Source organism: Artemia franciscana, chromosome 8 (genome assembly GCF_032884065.1).
Source record: "Artemia franciscana chromosome 8, ASM3288406v1, whole genome shotgun sequence".
Lineage (NCBI taxonomy): Eukaryota > Metazoa > Arthropoda > Branchiopoda > Anostraca > Artemiidae > Artemia > Artemia franciscana.
Window position 1 is genome coordinate 6,557,937 of NC_088870.1, and position 26,736 is coordinate 6,584,672.

The following is a 26,736-nucleotide window of genomic DNA, read 5'->3' on the forward strand; positions in this document are numbered from 1 at the left end:
CTTCATTCGCAAGTTAAACTGAGTCAAACAAAAAACTTAACTTTTTAAGCACTTGAAGCCCCCTCCCCCTTGCCCTAATTAGGCTTGGGTCTCCATTCCAGAACTTAATGCGTGTCGTACTCTTAGGCATCTTTATTCAATTTTCATCGAAATTCATCTCTCCATTTGCAAGTTATAGTGAACTAAATGAAAAACTCGATTTTTTTTAACACTTAAAGCCCCAACGCCCTAATTAAGCTCAGTTTTAATCCAAATAGTTCAATTTTAATACAAATCTGACTGGCGGTTCTCCCGCTATACTCGATTGCAAAGACGGGCGGACAGACAGACAGATCTCAAAAACCTATATGGGTGGATATTTTCCACTATCCAAATAGGTGATGATGCCTGGATGATGATATGCTATTGTGTTCATTTTTTTGGATCCAATGAGCCAACATGGCTACCTAAGATGTTGCAAAATCCGTCCGTCTGTGGGTCCGTCCGTCTGTTTAATCACGTATAGGGGGAGAACCGCTGGTTGGATTTGGATGAAAATTTTGATGGCCAGATTTGGTGCCAAGGATCATGAGACACATCAAGTTGAAAGATGAAGACCCTAGCTAAAATAAAACAGGGGGAGAGGACTTTAACTGCTAAAAACAGTTTTTCGCTTAATTCAGAGTAACTTGCAGCTGGAGTGATTGATTTGAATGAAAATTGAACCAAAGAGCCCTAAGACCATGACACATATCAAGTTTTGAGATCAAATTTAGATCAAACCCTAGCTCAAATTAACAAGGGGGAGTGGGTTTTAATTCCTGAACAATTTAAGTTTTCTGTTTAATTTAGTATAACTTGCAAATGGAGTAACGGATCCGAATGAAAACTAGACCAAATCTGCCTAAGATCAGGGCTCACATCAAGTTCTGGTATCACAAACCCTATCTCAAATAGGGTGAGGGGGAGAGGGTGTCAAGTCTTAAGAAACTTGAGTTTTCCTTTAATTTAGTAGGGCCTATAACTTATGAATGGAGTGACAAATCTGAAGTCAGATTCGTCTGAATACCTGAATCTGCTGGAACGAGTTTGACAAAATACCACTGCATTGGATCCAGCTAGAATTGCCTAGACTTGTTTACAGTTTTACCAATAATATGGTCCTGAAGATGATGAAATGGTAGAAATCTGGTTCAGTTGACGAGATGACAAAACTTGAACATTAATGTCAGAAATATAAGCCCAAATGGAGTACAGTATGCAACATTTAGCACAAAACAAGGGATTTTAGCTCACTGTCGACCAGTGAACTGTGAAATAATTTCTGTTTTCTTTGTTATATATTTTCAAACAAAACTTAAACCAAGTGCTAATCCTACTATAATTTCTTTTTCGTAAAAAACAAATACCTTATTTCATATCCAAAAATAGGGCATGGAGCTATATCTGAGTTTACTCTAAATCTAAAGGGTGATGTTTTCTTGTACTTTGCCAAAGCACACACACACACAAAAGCTGTATCTGAGTTTGCTCTAAATCTAAAGGTAAGGTTTCTTGTTCATTGCCAAAGCGCACACACACGAAATTTCCGTGTCAAAGGTAAAGTATTTGAAAAACAAGTACATTAAAAGTATCTTAAGTAATAAGTATTTTGTAATCTTACTTAAGTATCAAGTAATAAGTACACCCTAGAGTTTTTACATAAGTACAAGTACAAGTAATGGAAAATTTTACTTAAGTAGTACTTCAAGTAAAAGTACTTCAGGTAAGTGACAGCACTGCCTCTAGGTACACTTAAATCAACACTACCCCTTGTATCGTGTAAATGAAAAGCAGACCTAATGCATAATAAATTACTAAAACAACGTGGTTGAATATTCTTAGGTAATCCGAAAATAAACCACAATACATAAAATTCACATAGGCTCACAGCTGGCAAAATTTTCGAGGTTGGATATAATTCCCGAACAGATTGACGAGGAGGAATCCCTGCTAAAAGCCTAACTGCGTGATTTTATAGAACTCTTATTGGTTTAAGGATAGATGGAAAAGTGGAGAGCCAAATACTTGAACAGTAAAGTATATACGGGTGTATAGGAGAAAAATGAAGATGGCGGAGGACAGATTTAGGAAAACAAAATATTTGAGTTTCTTCATTATACCTAGATGTCTTGCCAGAATTTTACTAGTTGAAGTTACATGCTCTTAAAAGATGAAGTTTCATCAATTACAAACCCAAGGTATTTAAAAGAAACAGTCCGTTTTATAACTCCATTAGACGTATTTAAGTCCTTCCTCCATGGGTAAAAATCCGGCGATCGTGAGTAAATAATTAGAATAGCTTATATTTATCCTTAGTTTATTTACCCTCAGCCAGGTTACAATTTTATCAACTGATTCCCTTATTGACTTCTCAAGCTGTCTTAGCTGTGGTAATTGATGTTGTGTCATCAGCAAAAAGCAAAACTGTTTCATTAGTTGGGTTAACCATTAGTTCATTTAATCTGTAGCAAAAACTATTGAGATAATTTGGTGAATCATTCTTAAGGTATTCTAAATTAATAAAAATAAAAAAAAACAAATAAATATTTCTCGAAATATCTTAGACTAATTAGAATAACAAAAATAATGAAAAAAGAGACTACATTCTCCCAAACACCCAAGGGTAACTACCACCATCCAAATAAAACTCCATTCACCCCACCCCTTCAACCCACTCCTCCCCTCAGCTCTTTATCCCACTCATAAAGTCCCCCCCCCAAAAAAAAATAATTCCCCAAGAAACACTCTTTTAATCTATTTTTAAACTATGGGAGGTGTTCAGCAACCCTAACATTCATTGGAAGTGAATTCCATACAGAAGGGCCAAACATTTTAATTTATCGGATCTATCTAGTCAAAATGGTGATTTCTTAAATTTTACGATAGCAAATGATTTATATCCACTCGTGAATATTCCAGCGAGAATCCCAACTCAATCTGCAACGATTATTGACAATTTATTTGTTCGTTCTATTGATTTGAATGGAAGTTTTTTAAATTTGATCATGTTTCCTGGGTCTGATCATCTTCTACTGCCAGCTGCTATTTGTTGTAGTTTTAAGCGAGTCCAGAAAAAAAAACTAAAATTTTGGCTCACGAAAAAAGAAAATCTCCTAAAGTTTTCATAGAAAGTGACAAAATCCTCTAGTCGCGACTTTGATTTGTGTCTCTGCAAATACGGTGTTTAAATTCGTTATTTATTTTTCAATTAAGAATTTGATGTTTTACAATTTTAGGTTGCCTCTACGCCTCTGAAACTGGTAGTACTGACGAATCGAGCACTTATGACGTAACTGAGTCTACTCTGCACTTGAGCAGTGCTACAGCATTAAACGTCACTGCATCGCTAGAATCAACGGTATCAGTACCTTCAAGTACTATGTTTAGCACAGAGTTGGAAAGTAGTATTGCCACTGAAATTAGTAGTACGGATACACCAAGCACTAAAGATGTAACTGAGTCTACTTTAGATATGAACAGTACCACTGGGATATCCAGTACTTCACCACTAGAATCAACGGTATCTGTGCCTTCAAGCACTTTGACCAGCACAGAGATAAAAAGTAGTATTATCTCCGAAAGTAGTAGTACGGAAACACCAAGCGCTGTAACTGAGTCTACTCTGGATATGATCAGTACTACTGGAATATCCATTACTACACCTCTAGAATCAACGGTATCTGTGTCTTCAAGTACTTTGTCCAGCACAACGTTGAAAAGTAGTACTGCCTCTGAAATTAGTAGTACGGACACACCGAGCACTATAACTGAGTCTACTCTAGATATGAGTATGAGCACTGCTACTGGAATATCCAGTACTTCACCACTAGAATCAACGGCATCTCTGCCTTCAAGTACTTTGTCCAGCACAACTTTGAAAAGTAGTACTGCCTCTGAAATTAGTAGTACGGACAAACCGAGCGCTATAACTGAGTCTACTGTAGATATGAGCATGAGCAGTGCTACTGGAATATCCAGTACTTCACCAGTAGAATCAACGGTATCTCTCCCTTCAAGTACTTTGTCCAGCACAACGTTGAAAAGTAGTACTGCCTCTGAAATTAGTATTACGGACACACCGAGCACTATAACTGAGTCTACTCTGGATATGAGTATGAGCAGTGCTACTGGAATATCCAGTACTTCACCAGTAGAATCAACGGTATCTCTGCCTTCAAGTACTTTGTCCAGCACAACGTTGAAAAGTAGTATTACCTCTGAAATTAGTACCAATTACAGTTCGGATACAACGAGCCCAACGAACGTTACAGAAACTTCTACCCCAGTAGAGGTAACAACAACTGAGGTTCTGAATACTACAAAAAGCACAAACTCTGCAACTACAACTTCTAAAGTTATCAGCACTACCGAAGTGGAAGTTTCAACAGGTTAGACTTTCAAAGCATAATTTACTTTTTATTTCTTTTGGAGCTATACACATGTCGCATATATATTGAAATATAAATTAAAGGCTATATTTCAGTCTCTTTAGGCCTGTGTTTTTGCAAGTTGAAGAGAGAGGGAGGCGTCCTTTGAAAGCTTTCTTTTGTCAAAATGTTTCTAGGCTGATTTCTCCCTCCCCCCAGAAAACTCCTCCTCGTGGACAATTCTCTCCGTAAAATTGCTTCCACGAACAATTTCGCTCGTGAACACTCCCCCCCAAAAAACTTCCATCGTGGATGATTTCCGCCGGAAAACTCACTCTTGCAGATACTTACCTCCAGAAAAATTCCCCTTACATGTAAAATTGAGCAGACAAAGGGATAGTGTGACGAATAAAATGTATAAAGAAAACAAAGGATTTTGGAACATTCTGCCTATTATCCAAAATATAGGCAGACTAAATGGTTGAGAATGGACTATGGTATTTATTTTTAGTTTTTTTACTTCTTTGAATTCGTATTTTAGTGTTTTAGGGGAGGGTAAGTTATCATAGCAGGGTAATATAAAGTTTAAAGAAGATAATTTAAAAGTATGAGGTTAGTGACAACTGTCGAAAGGTGCCTTATGATAGACATGCATTGAGGTACAGGCTGGGACTAAGAAGTAGGATTTGCAGGTATTACTTCCTCTGCACTTGGGCTAGCACAAACATCTATAGAAAATGATACCAGTTCAACCCCTGCTATCAAAAAGGCGTCCAATAAGCGTATATCAGAAGGTTTTACCGTCTGAAGTATGTTTTGAAGCCGTTTTCTTAAATTTAATTTTAAAACCTGGAGTCAAGCAGTAAGTTAATTTAAATGTATATAGCTCCTTATTTCTAATGTATCTAGCTATCTATATATATAAAAATAAGTTGTCTGTGTGTGTGTGTGTGTGTCTGTCGAGTGACGTCATGATTGTGTGTCGACTGACGTCATGTTTGGTGATTGACGAAATTACACACCGGGACATCGGGACACAAATGACGACCGGGACACCGGGACATCTATATATATAAAAATAAGTTGTCTGTGTGTCGAGTGACGTCATGTTTGTGTGTCGACTGACGTCATGTTTGTTGATTGACGAAATTACACACCAGGACAACGGGACACAAATGACAACCGGGACACCGGGACATAGGGAATATAAATGATGACCGGGGAACTCAAAGAGAAAGCGACCGGGACACACGGAATGTTCGATTAGCAATCACTATCAACAAAGCACCGGGACACAAATGACGACCGGGACACAGGGAACATAAATGACGACCAGGACACTCAAAGAGAAATTACAGACCGGGACACCGGAACATAAATCACGACCGGGACAAAAATGACGACCGGGACACCAGGACACAGGGAATATAAATGACGACCGCGACACTCAAAGAGAAATTACAGACTGGGACACGGGACACAAATGACGACCGGGACACAGGAAAACAACAACAACGGGGACGCCGGGGAGCACAGGGGGATATATAAATGACGACAGGGACACAGGGAATGTTCGATTAGCAATCACCATCAACAAAGCTCAAGGGCAATCATTAGAATAATGAGGTATAGATCTGAATACAGATTATTTTTCCCATGGACAATTATATGTTGCATTTTCAAGAGTCAGTAAACCTGACAATCCATTTATATGTATGTAGTTAAATATATATATATATATATATATATATATATATATATATATATATATATATATATATATATATATATATATATATATATATATATATATATATATATATCTATATTCACAGGTGGGACACAGGGACACAACTACAATGGCGCGTAACTAATATGGCGCGTAACGACTTGCGCGCGCGGGGGGGCTCGTAAAAAGCATATTTTTTCCTTATCCTTTATCTCACTTTGCTATAATAACTAAGCCCTCCCAAAAACGAAAAAAATAATTAAGAGAAACGAGAATACAGGAAATAGATAGTCTAGGATGTTCTCCACTGTTAATTCTATATATTTTGCTTTTGAATATACATAGAATATCCCCTAATCTCTTCATTTCTTTATTCTTTTTAATTGTCTTACTTGCCCTTTGGCTGCTCAGTTTTACAATAAGGGGGATTTTCTGTGGGTTTATTATCTACGGGGATAAAGGAATGGCCTGCATGGTGGAGGGGATTTTGGGGCTGATTTGTCTGCTCTAGACGGATTATCCACGAGATATTAGCCAGCTACCTTCTCAGTACATGAAACTTATGTAGTGTGTGTAATTAAGCCCAAAATACATCTTTCAACAAATTCCAAACCTGTACTTGGGAGTGATTGTAACCTAACGGCAAATACATATGGGCCTAAAAAAGTTTTGTTGCCTTTATTTTTCTAAGTTAATATGATTGTTTAAAAAAAATATGCTAGTGTGAGAGTCGTACTCTTTTTTCCCGGTAACTAGTTGGAGCTTCTAGCTATGAGCCAATCGGCATACAAAGCAATCTTTAAATAGCGTTTTATTCTAGATTTTACCAATATATACACATCAAAAACTTGAAATGATAATTCAACACAGGGAATCCTTATTGATAAAAGTAGTGACCGCCCTTTGGATTCAAGTGCACACATAAGAGGTATACCTGAAGCTATTAGACCCTCAAGACGTTATTACGCGCACCTGGGTCTTACGCAATACTATAGCGCACCTTTAACGATATAGTACACCTACGTAATAGGTATTGTTTACTTTTGGTTGCTATGTCATAGGGTTTGTTTACATTGATTGTTCCGTAATAAAAGGGTGTTCTCTTTGGGAGTTATGTGGTAGGGAGTGTTTACTTATGTTAAGGATGACGTAATCTCACGTGACTAGGTAGAGGTCATGGCCTCGTGGAGAATCCCCGGTTGTAACTGAGGGGGACATACACGTGGGAGTTACGTGATGACGGTGCGCTTGGGAGATATGACGCAATCTTGCGTGACTTGATGGATTTATGGGGGTGATGTAACCTTACATGACTTGGTAGATTTATTGGGAATAATGTAACTGTAGTGCACACGTGGGGTATCTCGTAATGACGGTGCGCACACGTGTGTTACATGATACTTTAGGTGATTTTTTTAGGGGGGGGGGTTTCATCTTCTTTCTTGTTGTTTTTTCTCAGAGAAACATTATAATCAAAAGATTTTTGTCCGCTTTAGGATTCGAATATAAGACCAGAGGTCTCCCCAATGATAAAACTTGAGCCTTAACCCTCTGGACCAGAAACTATTCATAATATTTTGATTCGGGTAATACTTTCTACATAACCTCTTGCACGCTAGCAGAATTCCCTGTTCTCGCATACTAAAACGGTAAAATAATTCGCATGTTTCCAACCCTTTCCACTTAAGAACACAAGCATCTCAATGCTATTGCTTTTTCCTCTATTAGATATGCACCTGCATTTTAAGTGATAATATTTCTTCTGAAGTGGCTTAGACAGGTTGACTTAGCTATTCAATCAATGAGGTGTTACATAGCATTGGCTTTAGATAATTCTTTATGTAAATGATTATGTATTGAAGTTTTATCTTGGAGCAAGTAAGCTAAAGAATTAATGCTTTTGTCCATACAACTTTTAATAATAAAAACGTATTTACAAGTATTATTAAAACTCACAAAACAGCAATGAAAACACAACAAACGAAAAAACAAAAAGTGAAAAACTATAAACGATGAAATATAAGCAAGAAGAACCATAAATTACAGAAAGGTGGAACCTAGCAACCATTTCCAGAGAGTGAGTTGTTATTACAGTTAAATTTAAGCCATATTAAAAGGTATTTCTGAGAGGTCTTAATGAAAATGTATCTTTTCTATAACTCTATTTCACGCGCCTTCAAGAAAAAAGAAAACATTTTTTGAATTCAGTTATTTCTTAGAGCTTTTAATGAAAATGCCACGTTTCTTAGATCCAACACTATTTATATTTCACACCATCGTGACAATATGGGGCTAGCCCACCCTAGCAAGTAATTCCAGAGGATAGGGGTTGTTATTAAATGTAAAATTTTATTCACGCTTTAGTTTACTTTTTACTAAGCTCCTAAAAGTAACAATAAAGAATTTCGCATTTTTTGTTAGGAAAAATATCATGGATGCGTATCTGCTGTTGGACAGTCTTTTTGACTAAAATAAATGTCTATGTTAACTGTTATTTTGTAGACTACCAGCACATTTTAAAAACTAATGCGCCACTGTACGGCATTACTGCCTGTGAAACTCGAGGCTCAATATGCATATAGATTTTTGATAATTCTAGATCAACTAACTGTCTCAGAATTTTTACACAATAGTATTTTAGCCTTCTTCTGGATAGAATTGTTATTTTGTACCCACAAATTGATGATAACACTACTTTGCTCTGGGGCAGTCTTTTTGGCTAAATAAATGTCTATGTTAACCGTTTTTTTTGTAGGACTACCTTCAACTTTAGAAATAAATACGATACCGTACGACATTACTACCTCTGAAAATCGAGGCTCGATTTGCGTATGGATTTTCGATAATTCTAAATCAATTAACCATCTCAGAATTGTCACACAAAATCTTTTTGGCCTTTTGTGACTTAAATTGTTGATTTACACTACAAAATGACTGAAAACGCTGCTTTTCTATAGCACACTCTTTCTGGCTAATATAAATGTCAATGTTCACCGTTAATTTTGTAGGACTGTGTGCACGTTTTAAAAGCGAATGCACTACCGTACCACAATAATGTTTCTGAAATTCGAGGCTCAGTATGTATAAATATTTCAATAATCCTAAGTCGATTAATAATCTCAGAATTTTCACACAATAGCATTTGAGCCTTCTTTTGGCTAAAATTGTTGTTTTACACCGCAAAATGGCCTTCTTCGTTTAGTTCCTAAATAAGGGTTGAGGTGTCTCATCTCCCCTAGCCTGGAGGTGATTAGAAATTATAAATAAAAAAAGTTTTCAACTGAAACTAAGGAGTAAAATCAAACAGTTCGTGGAAAACGAACTGTAGTAAGGAGCGACCCGGCTCAATAGTAACCAAAACTCTAAAAAATGGAATTTTGATGCCAATAGTTCCATCAAAATAAATTAAATGTTAATGCTGATTTTAAATATATAAGTTTCATCAAGATTAGTTTTACCTGTCAAAAGTTACGAGCCTTAGAAAATTTGCCTCATTTTAGAAAATAGGGGAAAATACCCCCTACAAGTCAAACGATCTTAACGAAAATACACCATCAGATTCAACATGTCAGAAAACCTTATTGTAGAAGTTTCAAGCCCCTATCTATAAAAATATGGAATTTCGCATTTTTCGCCAGAAGACAAATCACGGATGCGTGTATATTTGTTTTTTTGTTTGTTTTTTTTTCCTCAGGGATGATCGTATCGACTAAGTGGTCCTAGAATGTCGCAAAATGGCTCATTCCAACGGAAATTAAAAGTTTTAGTGCCCTTTTTAAGTGACCAAAAAAATTGGAGGGCACCTAGGCCCCCTCCCACGCTCATTTTTTCCCCAAAGTCACAGGATCAAAATTCTGAGATTGCCATTTTATTCACCATAGTCGAAAAACCTAATAACTATGTCTTTGGGGACGACTTACTCCCTCGCAGTCCCCCTGGGAGGGGCTGCAAGTTACAAACTTTGACCTGTGTTTACATATAGTAATGGTTACTGGGAAGTGTACAGTCGTTTTCAGGGGGATGTTTTTGGTTTGGGGAGAGAGCTGGGGGGAGGGGGGGGGGGGTGAGGGGGGGGGGGGGTACATGGGAGGATCTTTCCATGGAGGAACTTCTCATGGGGGAATAGACTTTCAATGGAGGGAGCGCAGGATTTTCTAGCATTATTTAAAAAAATAATTAAAAAAATAAATATGAAAAGTTTTTTCTACTGAAAGTGAGGAGCAGGATTAAAACTTAAAACGAACAGAAATTACTACGCATATGAGGGGTTTACCTCCTCGTAATACCATGCTCTTTAAGCTGAAGTATTTTTAGTAATTTCAACTATTTATTCTACGGCCTTTGTGATTCAGGGGTCATTCTTAAGGAATTGGGACAAAATTTAAGCTTTAGTGTAAAGAGCGAGGTATCGACGAAGGGTGAGCCCCCTCATATACGCAATAAAAACATACGAATATAGAAGTTCGCTACGTAAGTTAATTCGTAAGTTACGTATATTTTTTACTTATGAAAACGTTCGTAAGAAATTAAAGGTTATAGTTGCCTCTTTAAGCAATCAAAAAATTTGGAGGATAACTAGGCCTCCTCTTTCGCTCCTTTTTTCTCAACATCTTTCGATTAAAACTATGAAAAAGCCATTTAGCCCAAAAAAATTAATATACAAATTTCGTTTAATTATTTGTGCGCGGAGAGCCAAGATCAAAAAATGCATTGATTCAAAAACGTCCAGAAATTAAACAAAAAACAAGTTTTTGAAATTAAAGTAAGGAGCGAAATTAAAACTTAAAACGAACAGAAATTACTCTGTATACGAAGGTGGCATTTTCTCCTCAACGCCCTGCTCTTTACGCTAAAGTTTTTTTTATTGTTTTAAAATGTAGAGTTAAGAGAAAGAGTCAAACTTTAGCGTAAAAAGCGGGGCGTTGAGTAGGAAAAGCCCCTTTCATATACGGAGTAATTTCTGTTCGTTTTAAGTTTTAATTTTGCTCCTTACTTTCATTAAAAAAACTCTTTTTTTTGTTTAATTTAAAAACTAAAACGAACAGAAATTATTCCGTATAAATAAAAAAAGATCATTACAGTGTTGTTTCTACACTAAATTTTAATTAAAAATGAGCAACGATTAATTAAAAAAAACAACAAAATTTTCCGAGGGAAGTAAAGAGTGAAGTTGAAACTTAAAACGAACAAAAATTACTACTTCACAGCCTATCTAATATATAGTAATAAAACCAGTGCAAATAAAACAACTGGTGGTATTTCCCTATGTTTGTAGGATTACAGAAAACTGGCTTTTTTTATAATGTTCACAATGAGCTCAGTTCAATGATTGACTGTCGTTTTCGATCTGAAAAGGACGTTTCATGTTTATTGTGCAAATAAGTTCGAAGTGAAGCAATCTTGATAGTAAAATTAAATAAAAAAAACTAATTTTTTTTAGTTGAAAGTAAGGAGCGACATTAAAACTTAAAACGAACAGAAATTACTCCGTATATGAAATGGGTTGTCCCCTCCGCAATCCCTCACTCTTTACGCTAAAGCTTTTAATTGTTTTAAAAAGTAGAATTGTGGCAAAGAGTCAAACTTTAGCGTAAAGAGCGAGGGATTGCAGAGGGGACAACCCATTTCATATACGGAGTAATTTCTGTTCGTTTTAAATTTTAATGTCGCTCCTTACTTTCAGCTAAAAAAATTACTTTTTTTTTTATTTAATTTCTGAACGTTTTTGAATTAATGCATGTTTGGTTTTGGCTCTCCGCACATAAATCATTAAAATGAAATTTGTATATTAATTCTTTTTTTTGGCTAAATGGCTTTCTCTTAGTTTTGATCAGACGATTTTGAGAAATAAGGGGTGGAGAAAGAGGCTCCAATTTTTCGGTTACTTAAGAAGGCAACTAGAACTTTTAATTTTTAACGAACGTTTTTATTAGTAAAAAATATACGTGACTTACGTAACAAACTTTCATAATCTTATATTTTTATTATGTATACGAGGGGGTTTGTACCCTCGTTAATACCTCGCCCTTTACACTAAATCGTAAGTGTTGTCCCAATTCTTTAAGAATGACCCCTGAATCAGAAAGGCCGTAGAACAAATAGTTGAAATTACTAAAAATACTTTAGCATAAAGAGCGAGGTATTTATCTCCTCCTAAATACCTCGCTCTTTATGCTAAAGTATCTTTAGAACCCCTCATATGCGTAATAATCTCTGTTCGTTTAAGTTTCAGTGCTACGCCTTCCTTTCATTTGAAAAAATGTTTTCATGTTTATTTTTCATTCTTTTCTTATAGTAATGCTAGAAAATCCTGCGCCCTTTTCATTGAATTTTTCTTCCTCCATGACAGATTCCTCCAAGGAAAGATCCTCCAACATAGCCCCCTCCCCTCAGCCCTACCCCCAAAAAAATAAAATCCCCCTGAAAACGTCTGTACACTTCCCAATAACCATTACTATATGTAAACACTGGTCAAAGTTTGTAACTTGTAGCCCCTCCCCCAGGGATTGTGGGGGAGTAAGTCATCCCCAAAGACATAGTTTTTATAGTTTTCGACTATGCTGAACAAAATGGCTATCTCAAAATTTTGATCCGTTGACTTTGGGAAAAAACGAGCGTGAGAGGGGGCCTAGATGCCCTCCAATTTTTTTGGTCACTTCAAAAGGGCACTAGAACTTTTCATTTCCGTTAGAATGAGCCCTCTTGCAACATTCTAGGACCACTTGGTTGATACGATTATCCCTGGGAAAAAAAAAAACAAACAAACAAATAAACACGCACCCGTGATTTGTCTTATGGTAAAAAATACAAAATTCCACATTTTTGTAGATAGGAGCTTGAAACTTCTACAGTAGGGTTCTCTGATACGCTGAATCTGATGGTGTCATTTTCGTTAAGATTCTACGACTTTTAGGGGGTGTTTCCTCCTATTTTCTTAAATAATGCAAATTTTCTCAGGCTCGTAACTTTTGATGGGTAAGACTAAACTTGATGAAACTTATATGTTTAAAATCAGCATTAAAATGCGATTCTTTTGATGCAGCTATTGATATCAATATTCAATTTTTTAGAGTTTTGGTTACTATTGAGCCGGGTCGCTCCTTCCTACAGTTCGTTACCACGAACTGTTTGATTAAGACTAGAGACGCATTTTACAATTTGTATCCCAACTTGAAATTCTCCGTTTTATAGAGAAAAATAACTGGATTTCCAGAGTTCATATTACGGTTGATAGGTTCGTAATTTCGACTAATATTAGGTGAGACCAAGATGTTACCTGATATATCAATCTGTTATTTTGTATTCTGTTTAATGACTTTAAACTTATTATTTTCATGCCTAAGTTCTTAAAATAATTCTAATGGTATACTAAAAGTTACTGATATCACAGCTTCTGTAAGACTGTGGAGAGCGTTATACACTAGTTTGTTGTTGTGAGGCTACGTACTTACTTTTGACTCCTAAATCAATATTCTTATTTTTATACTTGGTTTTGTGTTTTCAGTAAAGTGCTAGTTTTATGTTTTCCTATAAATATAGGGAAAAAATCATCAATTGATTTATTTGCGATAGTTTTACTGATATATGTTAAATAGGCTGTGAAGTAATAATGTCCATTCGTTTTAAGTTTCAACTTCGCTCTTTAATTCCCTCGGAAAAACTTTTTTTTTAAATTAATTACCAATACAGCAATTGGTCATAAAATGGGCTACAAATGAACAGGGTATTCATATAATGATAGGATAGCTAATCTTATTGACTATGTTATCGTCAAACGAAGACTGGCAGCACCAAACAGTTCGTGGTAACGAACTGTAAGTAAGGAGTGACTCGATTCAATAGTAACCTAAACTCTAAAAAACGCAATTTTGATATGATTAGATAAACCAGCTTATTGTGCTAATTCCAGATATATGAGATTCATCAAGTTTTGTGTTACCTACGAAAAGGTACGAGCCTGAAAAAATTTGCCTCATTTTTGGAATAGGGAGAAACAACCCTCAAAATTTAATAAATTTCAAAGAAAATCACACCATCAGATTCAACGTACCCAAGAATTCTAATGTAGAAGTTTCAAGTTCCTCGATACAAAAATGTAGAATTTTGCTATTATTGCCAGAAGACAGGTTACGGATGCGTGTTTTTTTTTTTTTTTTTTTTTTTTTTTTTTTTTTTTTTTTTTTTTTTTTTTTTTTTTTTCATCAGTGGTGATTGTATTTGAATAGTTTTCCTAGATAGGGTGCATTCGAACACAAATTAATCGTTCTCGTTCCCTTTTTGAGTGACAAAAAAGATTGGAGGGCAACTGGCCCCCTCCCACGTCTATTTATTCCCCAGGATTGTCTGGTGAAAATTTTGGGATAGACCTTTTCTCTATCCCAAATTTAGCTTAAAGATCAAATAACTCTGACTCCATGGGTAGATTGACCCCCCACGGTGCGTGGGGAGAGGCCTGTAAGTTTTGAAATTTGCTCATTGTTTACGTATATTATTTGTTATTGGGAAGTATGCAAATACTTTTTAGTGAGGGGTGAGGGATTGTGCTTGGAACGGATTTCCACTGTGAGAATCTTCCATGGGGAGAGAAATTTTCGGGGTGGAGTCCAGGGAAAATTTTACAATCGGGGGGATTCGACAAAATTTCTATACGAAATTCTTATTAGTTGTCTTACATTATCTTTGCCAACTCAATGTTGCCTTTGGAGACGTTCCTGGGGAATTATGAGGGGGCTATTTTTCGCATGTTTGAATTTCCGGAAGAAAATTTCTACGGAAGGGGGCATTTCCGGAGTGATTGAGAAACCGATTAGGGATTAAAATCTTTTTCAAATGAAAATATGCTTAGGATAATTATTCAGGCTGAATCGTCCAAAAGAAATTTTACGGGGAGGGGGATTTCCAGCGAGGATGGAACTATTTGGAGGGAACTTGACAGAGGGAGGGTTTACTTTACTTTTAATGAAATTTTCGTGATGGAGTTTCCCGTGAGCAGGGGTTATGTTTCATGGAAATTATTCCGTAAATGAAGGGTTGCTCCCTACTCAATACCTTGCTCTTTACGCTAAAGTTTAACTGTTTATCCCAGTTTTTAAGAACTGCTACTGAATGTTTTAATTAGAAAAGAAAGCTTTTTTTTAAAGTGCTGACAGCTTAACGTAAAGAGCGTAACGTAACGTAACGTAAAGATATTGAGTAGGAGAAGTACTCCTACTTCTACTATTGTGACTACTACTACCACTAAGGGTAAATGTATGAAAGTAAAAATTTCAGGAAGTATTGAGGGGGAAGTTGAACTAGATTAAAACACACTGTGTGTATGCAGGTTGTTAAAGGGGCTTGTTAATAATATAGTAAGAGGACCGGAATTTCCTCCCTCCTATCCAAAAAAATATCCCCTCGTAATACACACCCTCCTGCTGGAACCCTCCTGCTGCTCCGCGGCTTGTTCGTATCCAATCACTTTTGACTTATAGAAAAATGACTAGAGCTCTCAATGTCTGATTAAATGAGCACCCTTTGAGGTTTCTGCGATCATGAAGTGGAGCTAGGGATGGGGAAGGGGGAGTCCCCTCCATATACGGAATAAATTCTGCTCATTTTGGGGTTTAATTTTACCCTTTACTTCTATGATAACAGCCTAGACCAGACATATTCAAAGAAATCAAGAGGGATTAAATATCAGTTTCGTATTTTGTTTTATTACTTTCGAGTTTTTTAAAGTTTTTTTTTTTAACGTAATATTATATTAGGTTTTTTTTCTGAGACCACACTGTTAAACAAATGACGAGCAAATAAATGGTCGAATGAGGTAAGTCTACTTACAGCAATCGTCATTAGTAAAATATTAAAGCATTAAAATAAAATCTAACACATTAGTGTAATTAGTAACACATTAGTTACACATTAAAATAAAACAAATAAAAACACAAATAAACAAATAAAAACAAACAAATAAATAAAAACAAGTGAGGTCATTAAACTAACAAATAAAAATACAGAACAAAATAATTACCGCCGTTTCACAAATAGTCTACGGTTCAACTGTATCCAGATTATCCAGACTTTTGTGCCTTTTTTAACTCTAATAAATGGACTTATCCCCATTTAAACATTTATAAAGTTTTTCTCGCACCCCATTCGGATAAAATAACCCCTCCAAATAAATCTCTTGGATGCGGCCCTTTGGATTATATGTCTATTTTACTTCCACTTTCCCCCTCGTGTCTCCCTTAGACCTAATTCTGTATTTATCTGAAGGCTCAACGAGAGTTGGGATGTTTTGATATTAAAATGTATCCTTTGAGGCATCTTCCTCTCTCTCCAACTACAAAACAGTCATAGAGCCCCATGAAGAGGTTTAAAGCTCTTATATGCAAATGTTTGGAATTGCAAAACGACAGAAAATTTACCTTGGACAGTGAAATTTGTTTAAACCTTAAAAATATTTTGGCTAGTTATGTAGAGAGGAAGATGCCTCAAAGGGTGCATCCTAATACCAAAACCTGCCAACTCTCATTGAGCCATAAGATAGATACAGAATTAGTTCTAAGAAAGAGATGATAAAAATAATTTTAAAAAATTCCTTATAACAATAATAATTAAAACGAACAAAAGCCAAGAAACAGTTTCTAAAAAAGAAAAATTTTTTCAGAGAACAGTAAATAGCTATACATAAAACGAGCAGTCATACAGTCAAATAACAATTGGAAATAAAAGTAAACGAGAATGGCCAAAGTGAAACCCGAACGAACAGAAATGGAAATGAATAATAATGTCAAACGTAAAGATAACAAATACTGTTACTAACGAATAGCTGATTCCTAAAACAAATAGAAATTAAGATGAATAACCAAGACTGAATCTAATGTCTTGTCAAGAGCCTAAAGGTTAGGTTGTGTTGGGTTGGTTTGGGTTTCCATTATGAAATCCGTTATGAAAGTAAATTTCTAGTCGTTTTTTGTTTGAATTATAATACTACTCCAGTTGCGGTTGCCATTACTTTACGTCAAAAAGTAACGAATTCTTTTTTGGAAACTTTTTTTAGTTAGTATCTTTAAAATTATTGTTCTAATTTTACGGCAAATTACTTTTCGTTTTTATTTCTTGTTTTTTTTTTTTCTTGAAACTGAAGTAGGCTACTTTGGCTCTATTCGACTTCGTTTGTTATAGTTGCATTTAGTTCAGTAAAATTCAATCTTCTGTCTCAAATCAAAGTGTAATCTATTATTTGATTTTTTTTTCTACCTTTTTATTTTATTTTCAATAGTATTTAAAAGTAATTAAGTGCTCTAATAGTGTTAAACAAGGGCAGATTTGAAGTAAAAAATATCTAGATATATTCCCTGATGTCCACCTATTTTCTTTCAGAATGCTTCCTTGCAACTCCTCCATATCCTCCTGCGTGCCCTGAGGGATTCTCTGGCAGCGCTTACTGGGAATGTGAGTGCAATTCTCCAGAATGCAAATTAGTTTTACTGAACTGTAACAATATATGGCTAGATTCAGTAAACTGTGAAGTAGTAAGTAAATATTCTACTATATTTTTTTATTCTTTATATCTCGTTCTTTATTCAGTATCTTTGCGAAAGGGATGGTAAATTTCATTTGGAAGGGGTTTAACTCATTATTGAACGGGGGAGGTGAATTAGCAAGGGTGAGTTCCTTACCATAGAATCCAAAAGCATCTCTATTATGTAAATACAGTTTAAACGTAAATAAAGTCTATGACCACTCAGTTTTTAAACAATATATTGAAAAAATTAGAAAAAGCCCCAAAAAATTTAATTTTCCAAAATTAGAAAAATCTCAAGTTTCTTTGCTTTTTCTACAGTAAAATTCTGCTCCTTTGCCTTGAAACTAAATTGACCTGTTCTCCCATGTGTGATAATAATTGCTCCTTTTTATCGCTAATTTGCCATTATTTTTCGCAGCTTTTACTTTGAATAAGTCTTGTTTCTTTTTAAATTCTTCGTAGCTCTAGAATTTTGAGACTCCAAAATCTATTTTTGAGTTTCAGGATAGAAGTTAGTTATGACCTGATATGACCTGATAAGCCGGAGCTCCAGATTGACAACCAGAAGTTAAAAGAAGGCTAAAAGAATGCAATACATAATCCTTTATCGGGGGGGGGGGAGTTTGAGACATCATAACGGATCAAATGCTTGTATCGAATGTATTATGCGGAATCACGAGAAGTTCGTTGCAAATTCAATTGGCTGGATTTCGGCCGGACCGAAATCACTCTTTGCATACTATGCCTGGCCAATCAGTAAAAATTGATATTACGCCAATGCGTAAAATTGAGTCGGTAAAGAGAGATCAAGACATATAAAGAAATTTCGTATAAGAATTCTGGCAAATTCCCCAGTATAAAATTTCTCCTGAGAAGTTCACCCTCTGGAAACATTCCTCTCCGTGAAGAGTTTTTACCGTGCAAAATCCTCCCAGTAGAAAATTCGTCCTCCTCTCTCTACCCAAAAACTGTATATATACTTCCCAATAACAAATACTATATGTAAGCAATGTCAAAGTTTTATAACTTAAAGACCTTCCCCAGGGCTCTGGAAGGTCATCTTATCTCCAAAGATATAGTCATCGGGCCTTTCAAATATGCTGAACATATTAGCTATCTCAGAATTATGATCGAATGATATTGGGAAAGAAATTGGCGTAAGAGGGGTCTCGGTGCCCATCAATTTTTTTGGTCACTTAAAACGGGCACTAGAACTTTGAATTTCCGTTAGAATGAGCTCTTTCCCGATGTTTTAGGCCCACTGGGTTCGCACGATCACCCTCGGGGAAAAAATTACAAAAAACGAATAAACAGGCATCCCTGATCTTTCTTCTGGCAAAAAATACAAAATTCCACATTTTTGCAAATAGTAGCCTAAAACCTCTACAGTAGCGCTCTCGGATTCGTGGGAACTGATGGTATGATATTCATTAAGGATCTATGACTTTTAGCGGGTGCTTCCCTTTTTTGTCTTTCTAAATGAGTGCTTCCCTTTTCCCTAAATGGGTGCTTCCCTTTTTACTGTCTAGTAAAATGATCTATCCCTATTTGAACGCTTATTTGTTGATTTCTATTGCAATTGCCACAATGCTATCTATCATACAAGAGATGAAAAACTTATTTATAGTTAGAAGAAAAGTAATTTAAGTACCAAAGAAATCAAACTAACGGTTTTGCAACGTTGAAGTGTGAAAATGAATAAGTTAAACTAGTTATTTGAGAAGCTTTTAGTCCAATAAAATTCAACCGGTGACAAAGATAGGAGATGAAAAATATGTCAATGATCAAACAGTTCGTGGTAACAAGTAAGTAAGAACTGTGAGTAAGGAGCGACTCGGCTCAATATTAATTGAAACTCTGAAAACTGGAATTTTGATGTCATCGAAAGATAGATCAAAAGAATCAACCCATTTTGCGGATTCCAAATATTAAAGATTCATCAAATTTAGTGTTACCCCTCAAAAGTTAGGCTACAAGCCTGAGAAAATTTATTTGATTTTTGAAATAGGGGAAAACAACCCCTAAAATTCAAGGAATCTTTATGAAAACCACATTATCCCATTTGGCGTACCAGAAACACCTACTGTAAAAGTTTCAAGCTCCTATATACAAAAATGTGAAATTTTGCTTTTTCAGATCAGGGATTCCTGTTTATTTGTCTTTTTGTTGTTGTTTTTTTCCAGAGTTGACTGTGTTGAAATTATGGTCCTAGAAGATCGGGAGAGGGTGTATTCAAACGCAAAATTAAAATTGCCAGTGCTTTTTATAAGTGACAAAAAAGATTAGAGGCCAACTGGCCCCCCCCTCAAAATTTTGAGATAGCTATTTGATTCATTACAGTTGGAAGATCAAATAATTGTTAAATGGCCCCTCACACTCCGTGGGATGAGGCCTCTAAATTGTGAAATTTGCCAATTGTTTACGTATAATACAGACATTTTTCGGAGGAGAGGGTGTGTCTGGGATGTATCTCCATCGGGAGAATCTTCCTTGAGGACAAAAACTTCCGGAAGGGTATGTGAAAATTCCGAGGAAAATTTTACAGTGGCTGTATTTGACAGAATTCCTATACGAAATTCTTGTTAATTGTTTTGCTGAATTTTTGCTAGCTCAGTTTTGCATGTGGAGGTGTTCAGGGGAAATTATCTGGGGGCTATTTTCCGTGTGTTTTGATTTCCAGAAAAATTCTATGGAAGGGGCATATCCGGAGTCATGAAGAAACTGATTATAGATTAAAGTCTTTTCAGATGAAAATATGCTAAGAATAATTTTTCAGGCTGAATCGTCCGCAAGAAATTTTATGGGGAGGGAGATTTTCAGCGAGGATGGAACTATCAGATGGGACTTGACGAGGGAGAGTATTTTACTTTGGATGAAATTTTCATGTAGGAGTTTCTCGTGAGGGAGAGGATCTATTTCATGGAGATTGAGCCAATTTATCTGAATTATTTGGAAAACAAAGAGAAATCAAATAAAAAACATATTTTTCTAACTGAATGTAAGGAGTAAGAAGCAACATTAAAATTCAAAACTAACAGAAATTATTCCGTATATGAGGAGTTGCCCTATCATCAATACCTTGCTCTTTACGCTTAAGTTTGACTTTTTGTCCCAATTCATTAGAACGGCCAATGAAACACAGCTTAATTAGAATAGAGGCTTTTTTGAAAGTGCTAACACCTTTAGCGTAGACAGCAAAGCATATGAGGAGGGAAAACCCTTCATATATGGAATATTTTCTGTTCGTTTTGAATTTTAATGTTGCTCCTATCTTTCGGTTCAAATAAATGTTTTTTTAATTGATCTATTATTTATTCTTAAAGACAACTTCGAACAGATTAAATAAAGTTGACAAGTTTATTCAATGCATTTTCCTAAGAACTAAAAGGTTAAACTCTGTTTAGTATAAAGTTTGAAGTGATGAATTCAATTTGTAGCGGTTTATTCAGTGAATCTTTTCAACAATGAATGGCCTTAACTCTGTTGTTTACAAAGAATCAACAGCCGAACTAAATTGGACGCGGTTTATCCCTCGGAATTTTCCTCAGTAATAATAGATTTAACCTGTTGAATATTACATTTTAACTGATGGATTAAAGTACATGTGGTTTATTTAGTGAATTTACCCAATATTGAATAGCTTTAAATGTGTTGACTGTCAAGTTTGAAAAGGTGAATTAAATTCGTCATAGAAAATTTCGGATAAATCCATTTCGAATTTAATGGATAAATTCGGAAAATTCACTGTATTTTCCTAAGTATTAAAAGATTTGACTCTGTTGAGTATAAAGTTTTGAACTGATGAATTAAATTTGACGTAGTTTATTCAATGAATTTTCCCAAGAATGAATACCTTTAGCTCTATTAATCTAAAAGTTTGATCAGATGAACCAGTTTTACACGTTTTATTCCTTGAATTTTCTAAAGGACTACAAATGTTTAACCCTATTGAGTATGAAGTTTGAGCTGATGAATTAAATTTGACACGGTTTACTTCTTGAATTTTCCTTAGGACAAAAAGGATTAACTCTGTTGAGTATAAAGTTTGAGCAGATGAATTTAATTTGACACGGTTTATTCATTTGAGTTTCCTCAGAACCAAAAGGTTTCGCTCTGTTGACGGTTAAGTTTGAACTGATGAATTAAATTTGACGTGGTTTAATCAGTGGATTTTCTCCAAGAATGAATAGCTTTAACTCTGTTGATTACAAGGTTTGAACATATAAATTAAATTTGGCATGGTTTATTTATTGAATTTTCCTAAGGACTAAAGGGTTTAACTGTGTTGAGTATAAAGTTTGAACTGATGAATTAAATTTGACGTTGTTTCTTCAGTGAATTTTCCGAAGAATGATTAGCTTTAACTCCGTTGATTTCAAAGCTTGAACAGATTAATTGAAAACCTCCTGTGACCCCTGTAATAGTGTCAGTGTCTACAAGTTCTTGCTCTTGGATCTCTGAGTTTTTCAACAAGTAAGTCTAAATGTTGGAGGTGCCAGCGTACCAAAAAATTAATGGAAAATAACGAAGTCATGCAACGGGATATTTTTTTCTATTGAAATAATGACCTTATCAATGTTACTTGTTATTAATATACTATGAAAAATTTGAATGTTTGAAATCGTTCCATAAAATTGTTCATCACGTTTTCTGTCGACATGACATTTATTCTTATTCGGTGTCAAACACGGCTTTTAACATGGTTTCAGCTACAGGTTCAATATGAGTTTAGTCATTAGCATTATTGGATTCATTGTCTGTATCTTTCTGACTCTCGATGGTAGTAGTAACATTTGCTAGTGCTTTTTTTTTATCGATTAGTCTTTATAATCTTTGGTGATATTATGTGTCAATGCCCTTTTTATTTTGCTTTCAATTTCACCGTCTATTACCATATTATTTCTGCATAACTTGCAGTTTTGGCACATAGACAAGATATGCATTATAAAGCTGTAAGGATATACCTGTCTTCTTTTGACCTCCCATTGAATGCTAATACCCAAGAGATGGCAATGGCTTTTATCAACAGCTAAAGTGTTCGCTGCACAATGAGCAAGAAGTTGCCCCTCTCCATGTACTAATAGGTTAAAGCCCGCATTCTCTTTGATTTGAAACGTCTCTGGATATCTCATTCTCATACCCACTCCATAAGAGTTGAATTTTTTGATACTCCAAATGAATCTAATGTCTCAATGTCATTACTATGCACGCATACATTTCAAATAGTGTTGCCACTGTTGCTAGTTATGTAGTTAGGACGTTTGTCCTCGTCATTCTTCATTGCTATGACAGCTTTATAATGTGCACACACTTTCTTGGAATATTTAATCTGGACTCGTTTTCAAATAATATGCATGTGTTTATCCTTCCAGTGCACGATTAGTTTTCATTGAAAACATTCAATAAACACTAGATACGTGATTGACATAACTGGAACGGATCCGCTCTCTTTAGGGGAGCTGGGGAGAGGATTAATTCTGAAAATTCAGAAAAATGAGGTATGTTTAACTTATAAAGGAGTGATCAGATCTTAACGAAATTCGATGTTTGGAAGGATATTGTGTCTCAGAGCTCTTGTTTTAAATCCTGGCCGGATCCCGTGGCACTGGGGGGAGTTGGGGGACCTAAAATCTTGGAAAACGCTTGGAATGGAGGTATCGGGATGAAGCTTGGTGGTGAAAATAAGCACAAATCCTAAATAGGTGACTGGTATAACTGGAATGGTTCCGCTCTCTTTCAGGGAGCTGGGGGGGGGAGGGTTAGTTCTAAAAACTTAGAAAATGAGGTATTTTTAACTTACGAAGAAGTGATTAGATCCTAATAAAATTTCATGTTTGGAAGGACTTCGTAATTCGGAAGTCTCATTTTAAATTTCGACCGGATCCAGTGTCATTGGGGGGGGGGCGGAAATCCTGGAAAACGCTTAAAGCGGAGAGATCGGGATGAAACTCGGTGGGAAGAATAAGCACAAGTCCAAGATATGTCACGGAAACAACCGGACCGGATTCGCTCTCTTTGTGGAGTTAATTTTGTTAATTTGGAAAAATTAGGAAAATCGATATTTTTAACTTAAGAACGGGTGACCGGATCTTAATGAAACTTGATATTTAGAAGTAATTCATGTCTCAGAGCTCTTATTTCAAATCCCGACCGGATCTGCTGACATTGGGGGGGGGGGGGGAGTTGGAGGTGGAAACCGGAAATCTTGGAAAACGCTTATAAATGTCGTAGATTCGTGATTAACGTAACCGGACTGGATCTGCTCTCTTTGGGGGAGATGGGGGCGGGGTTCAATGCTTTGGCGAGTTTGGTGCTTCTGGACATGCTAGAACGGTGAAAATCGGTAAGCATATCAAGGAGCTGCACAAATTGACTTGATAAAGGAGTTTTCCCCGATTTAACCGTCTGGGGGGCTGAAGGGAGAAGAAAAATTAGAAAAATTGAGGTATTTTTAATTTACGAGTGGGTGATCGGATCTTAATGAATTTTGCTATTTAGAAGGATCTCGTGACTCAGAGCTCTTATTTCAAATCCCAACCGGCGTTAAGCCTCTGATTTTCCTTTTAAATCAATCTATTGATTCGTAAAATTTTGCTTGAGCTCATGCCATGTGAGCTCCTGTCTCTCCCGACCTCGCCACAAGTGCCATATGAGTTCTTAGCTCTTGTTTGCTTTTGTTTTGTTAGGGTTTGCTTTTGTTAATAATTTTTTTTGACAATCTATTTCTGTTTTTAAGGGACTACAAGCACTTGTAGACTTCGCGACAAACCTTCAGGATGGACTTTTTCTACAACATGAAGTTGAAAAAATATTAGACAAGCTACTTATCTGCTTCAATATGACGCTTAACGAAGATGAAGATGACGGAATGCTTACTGAATCTGCTCTGTCTTCTGTCGAATATATTCTAACAAAGAGCAATCAGTCAATATCTGAGGTTTGATACTTTACTAAGAACTCTGAAAATAAAGGAGCGTTCCTTGCATATAGCACAGACCCAGAGGCTCCAAATGGGGGGACGGGATTTTCTATAGTATTTAATAAATAATTTATTTTAGTATGTTTATTAGAAAGTTGAAAAAGAACAATAATGGCCCCCTCCCTTTATATTTCAAAAATACCTTGTTTCTGTACCTTCATTTAAATAAGTTCTTTTCCTCCTCCATTTTGTGAATTGACACCCCTGCATAAGATCATGAGCACTACCTGGGATCATGATAAAAAAAATGTTTATGCAAAATGATTGTTTACGCAAACGTACACAACGTGCTCGTAATCTGCAAAGAATAATGCATTGACAGTCTATATTGTTATTAACAGTTTCGTTGCGGCAACTCAAACGGCATTGAACGCATTTAAACTGTGAGTTCATAGGAGAGCAGGATAACTAAAAAACACATTTTTGTGTTTTTTCCTTTTTTTGGCCACCATTTTTTTTTTAAATGACGTTTAGTTTTGAATTGCAGGTACATCGTGTAAAACAAGTGTGATGTCAAAGTTTTAAATTTTTATTTTCACTTTATTTTTCTTTACTAACAAAGGGAGGACAAGAAAATAAAAATTTGTAAGCAAGAAATTTTTTTTTACAAAAATTAATGTAAGTTATGTATTCAATCATATTTTGTACATTGCAAAGAAAATTGAAATAATCGTTACAAAGACTAATGACACGTTCGCTATTTTTCTCAGCTTGATAGGACAAACAGCCTCCATCCCACTATGTGTTAGTAGGTATATTTGAATCTGTTCTAGTAGTATATATTTCTTTGTGTCTTCTTCTTTTTTTGAGACTGCTATAAACACTTGCCTCCTAGTTTTTTTCTTAAGGATCCTTCCTCCCTTCCCTTACCCGGAAAATTTGTAGCCCATGAACCGTGCAGCGTTTTTGTTAAAGGGGTGTCTTGGGGAAAACCAGCTACACCAATCGGTCAAGCTGACCGAGCTTAATAATCTGTAACATAAATCACAATTCAAAGAAAGTGAAGCTTAACCCCCTTTTAATTGCTGCTGCCGAACCATAAGTTTTGGCCTGTTTATTGCCTTTAATGTATTGCGTAATGATTTTAAATTCACCAAGTAGCGTGTTTATTAATTATTTACTTTTCTTCACTACTGCTTGAATAGCACCTACTCGGATAGCGCCCTCTCTTGGGGTCTTGAAATCTGTACAGTAGGGTTCTCTGATACGCGGAATTTGCTGGTATGATTTCCATTTAAATTTCTTTATTCTTTGGAGGTTTGTCTCCCCTTTCCCAGAAATTAGGTAGATTTTTTCAGGATCGTAACTTATATTTGGAATCAGGATACAAAGGTAATTCTTTTAATGTATCTATTGATATCAAAATCTTATTTTCAAGAGCTAAGGGAATATTGAGCCGAGTCGCTCATTACTTACAGTTTGTTATCACAAACTGTTTGGCTAGGTTTTGAGAAACCACAAGTAAAGCCTATGAACAGAATATTTATAAATCCTCTTTACATAAAACTTCCTAAATTCGTCAGGGGTCTCTTTAAAATAATCTGTATGGCTTAACTATTCATATTGACAAGAATAACTGTGTTAACCTTAGCAAAAAGACTGTGAATAAGTTCTAGTAGCGTTATTCTACCGAATAATTTTTTGGATATAAGTTAGAGAGTTAGAAAGGGTTTTACAAGTGGATAGCTCATCGATAAATTCCCTTCCATGCTGTGCTCATTACGGTTGGCATCTAGAGGCTCCAGCCCTTGTGTATGTGCCATCGTTTTACTTACTAAGAGTTGCTGAGGCGCCTTCCACCCTGCCACCCAAAACTTGAGCCGCCTGCCACCCTGAATGATAATATGATTTATTCAGGCCTTCTAAGAACAATAGCATAATTGGTTTTTTTCATAAATAAATGCTTACATCACAACTATGTTAAATTATAAAAGTCTACCAAATATAACTTTCTTCGTTTTCCCTCTCCCTTTTTATTTACATATGAATTACTAAAGTAGGACAACATTTTTTTCCTCACCAAAAAATTGCATTGAATAATATTACATAGAATTTTTCATCGCTTAATTTTATTTTCTAGGATACTTCATCTGTTTGTTCTATTATTTTTGTTACTGAGGTTGTTCCG

The 26,736-nt window shown here is 35.6% G+C and overlaps 1 protein-coding gene across 1 annotated transcript in view; it reads left to right on the forward strand.

Moving 5' to 3' along the window:
- Positions 1-26,736, forward strand: part of LOC136029910 (adhesion G protein-coupled receptor L3-like) — a 127,196-nt gene that overhangs the window by 8,361 nt on the left and 92,099 nt on the right. The window contains exons 2-4 of the mRNA XM_065708421.1: positions 3,258-4,409; positions 17,485-17,636; positions 24,366-24,566. Coding sequence (XP_065564493.1) covers positions 3,258-4,409; positions 17,485-17,636; positions 24,366-24,566 — 1,505 coding nt within the window. The remainder of the gene's footprint in view (positions 1-3,257; positions 4,410-17,484; positions 17,637-24,365; positions 24,567-26,736) is intronic.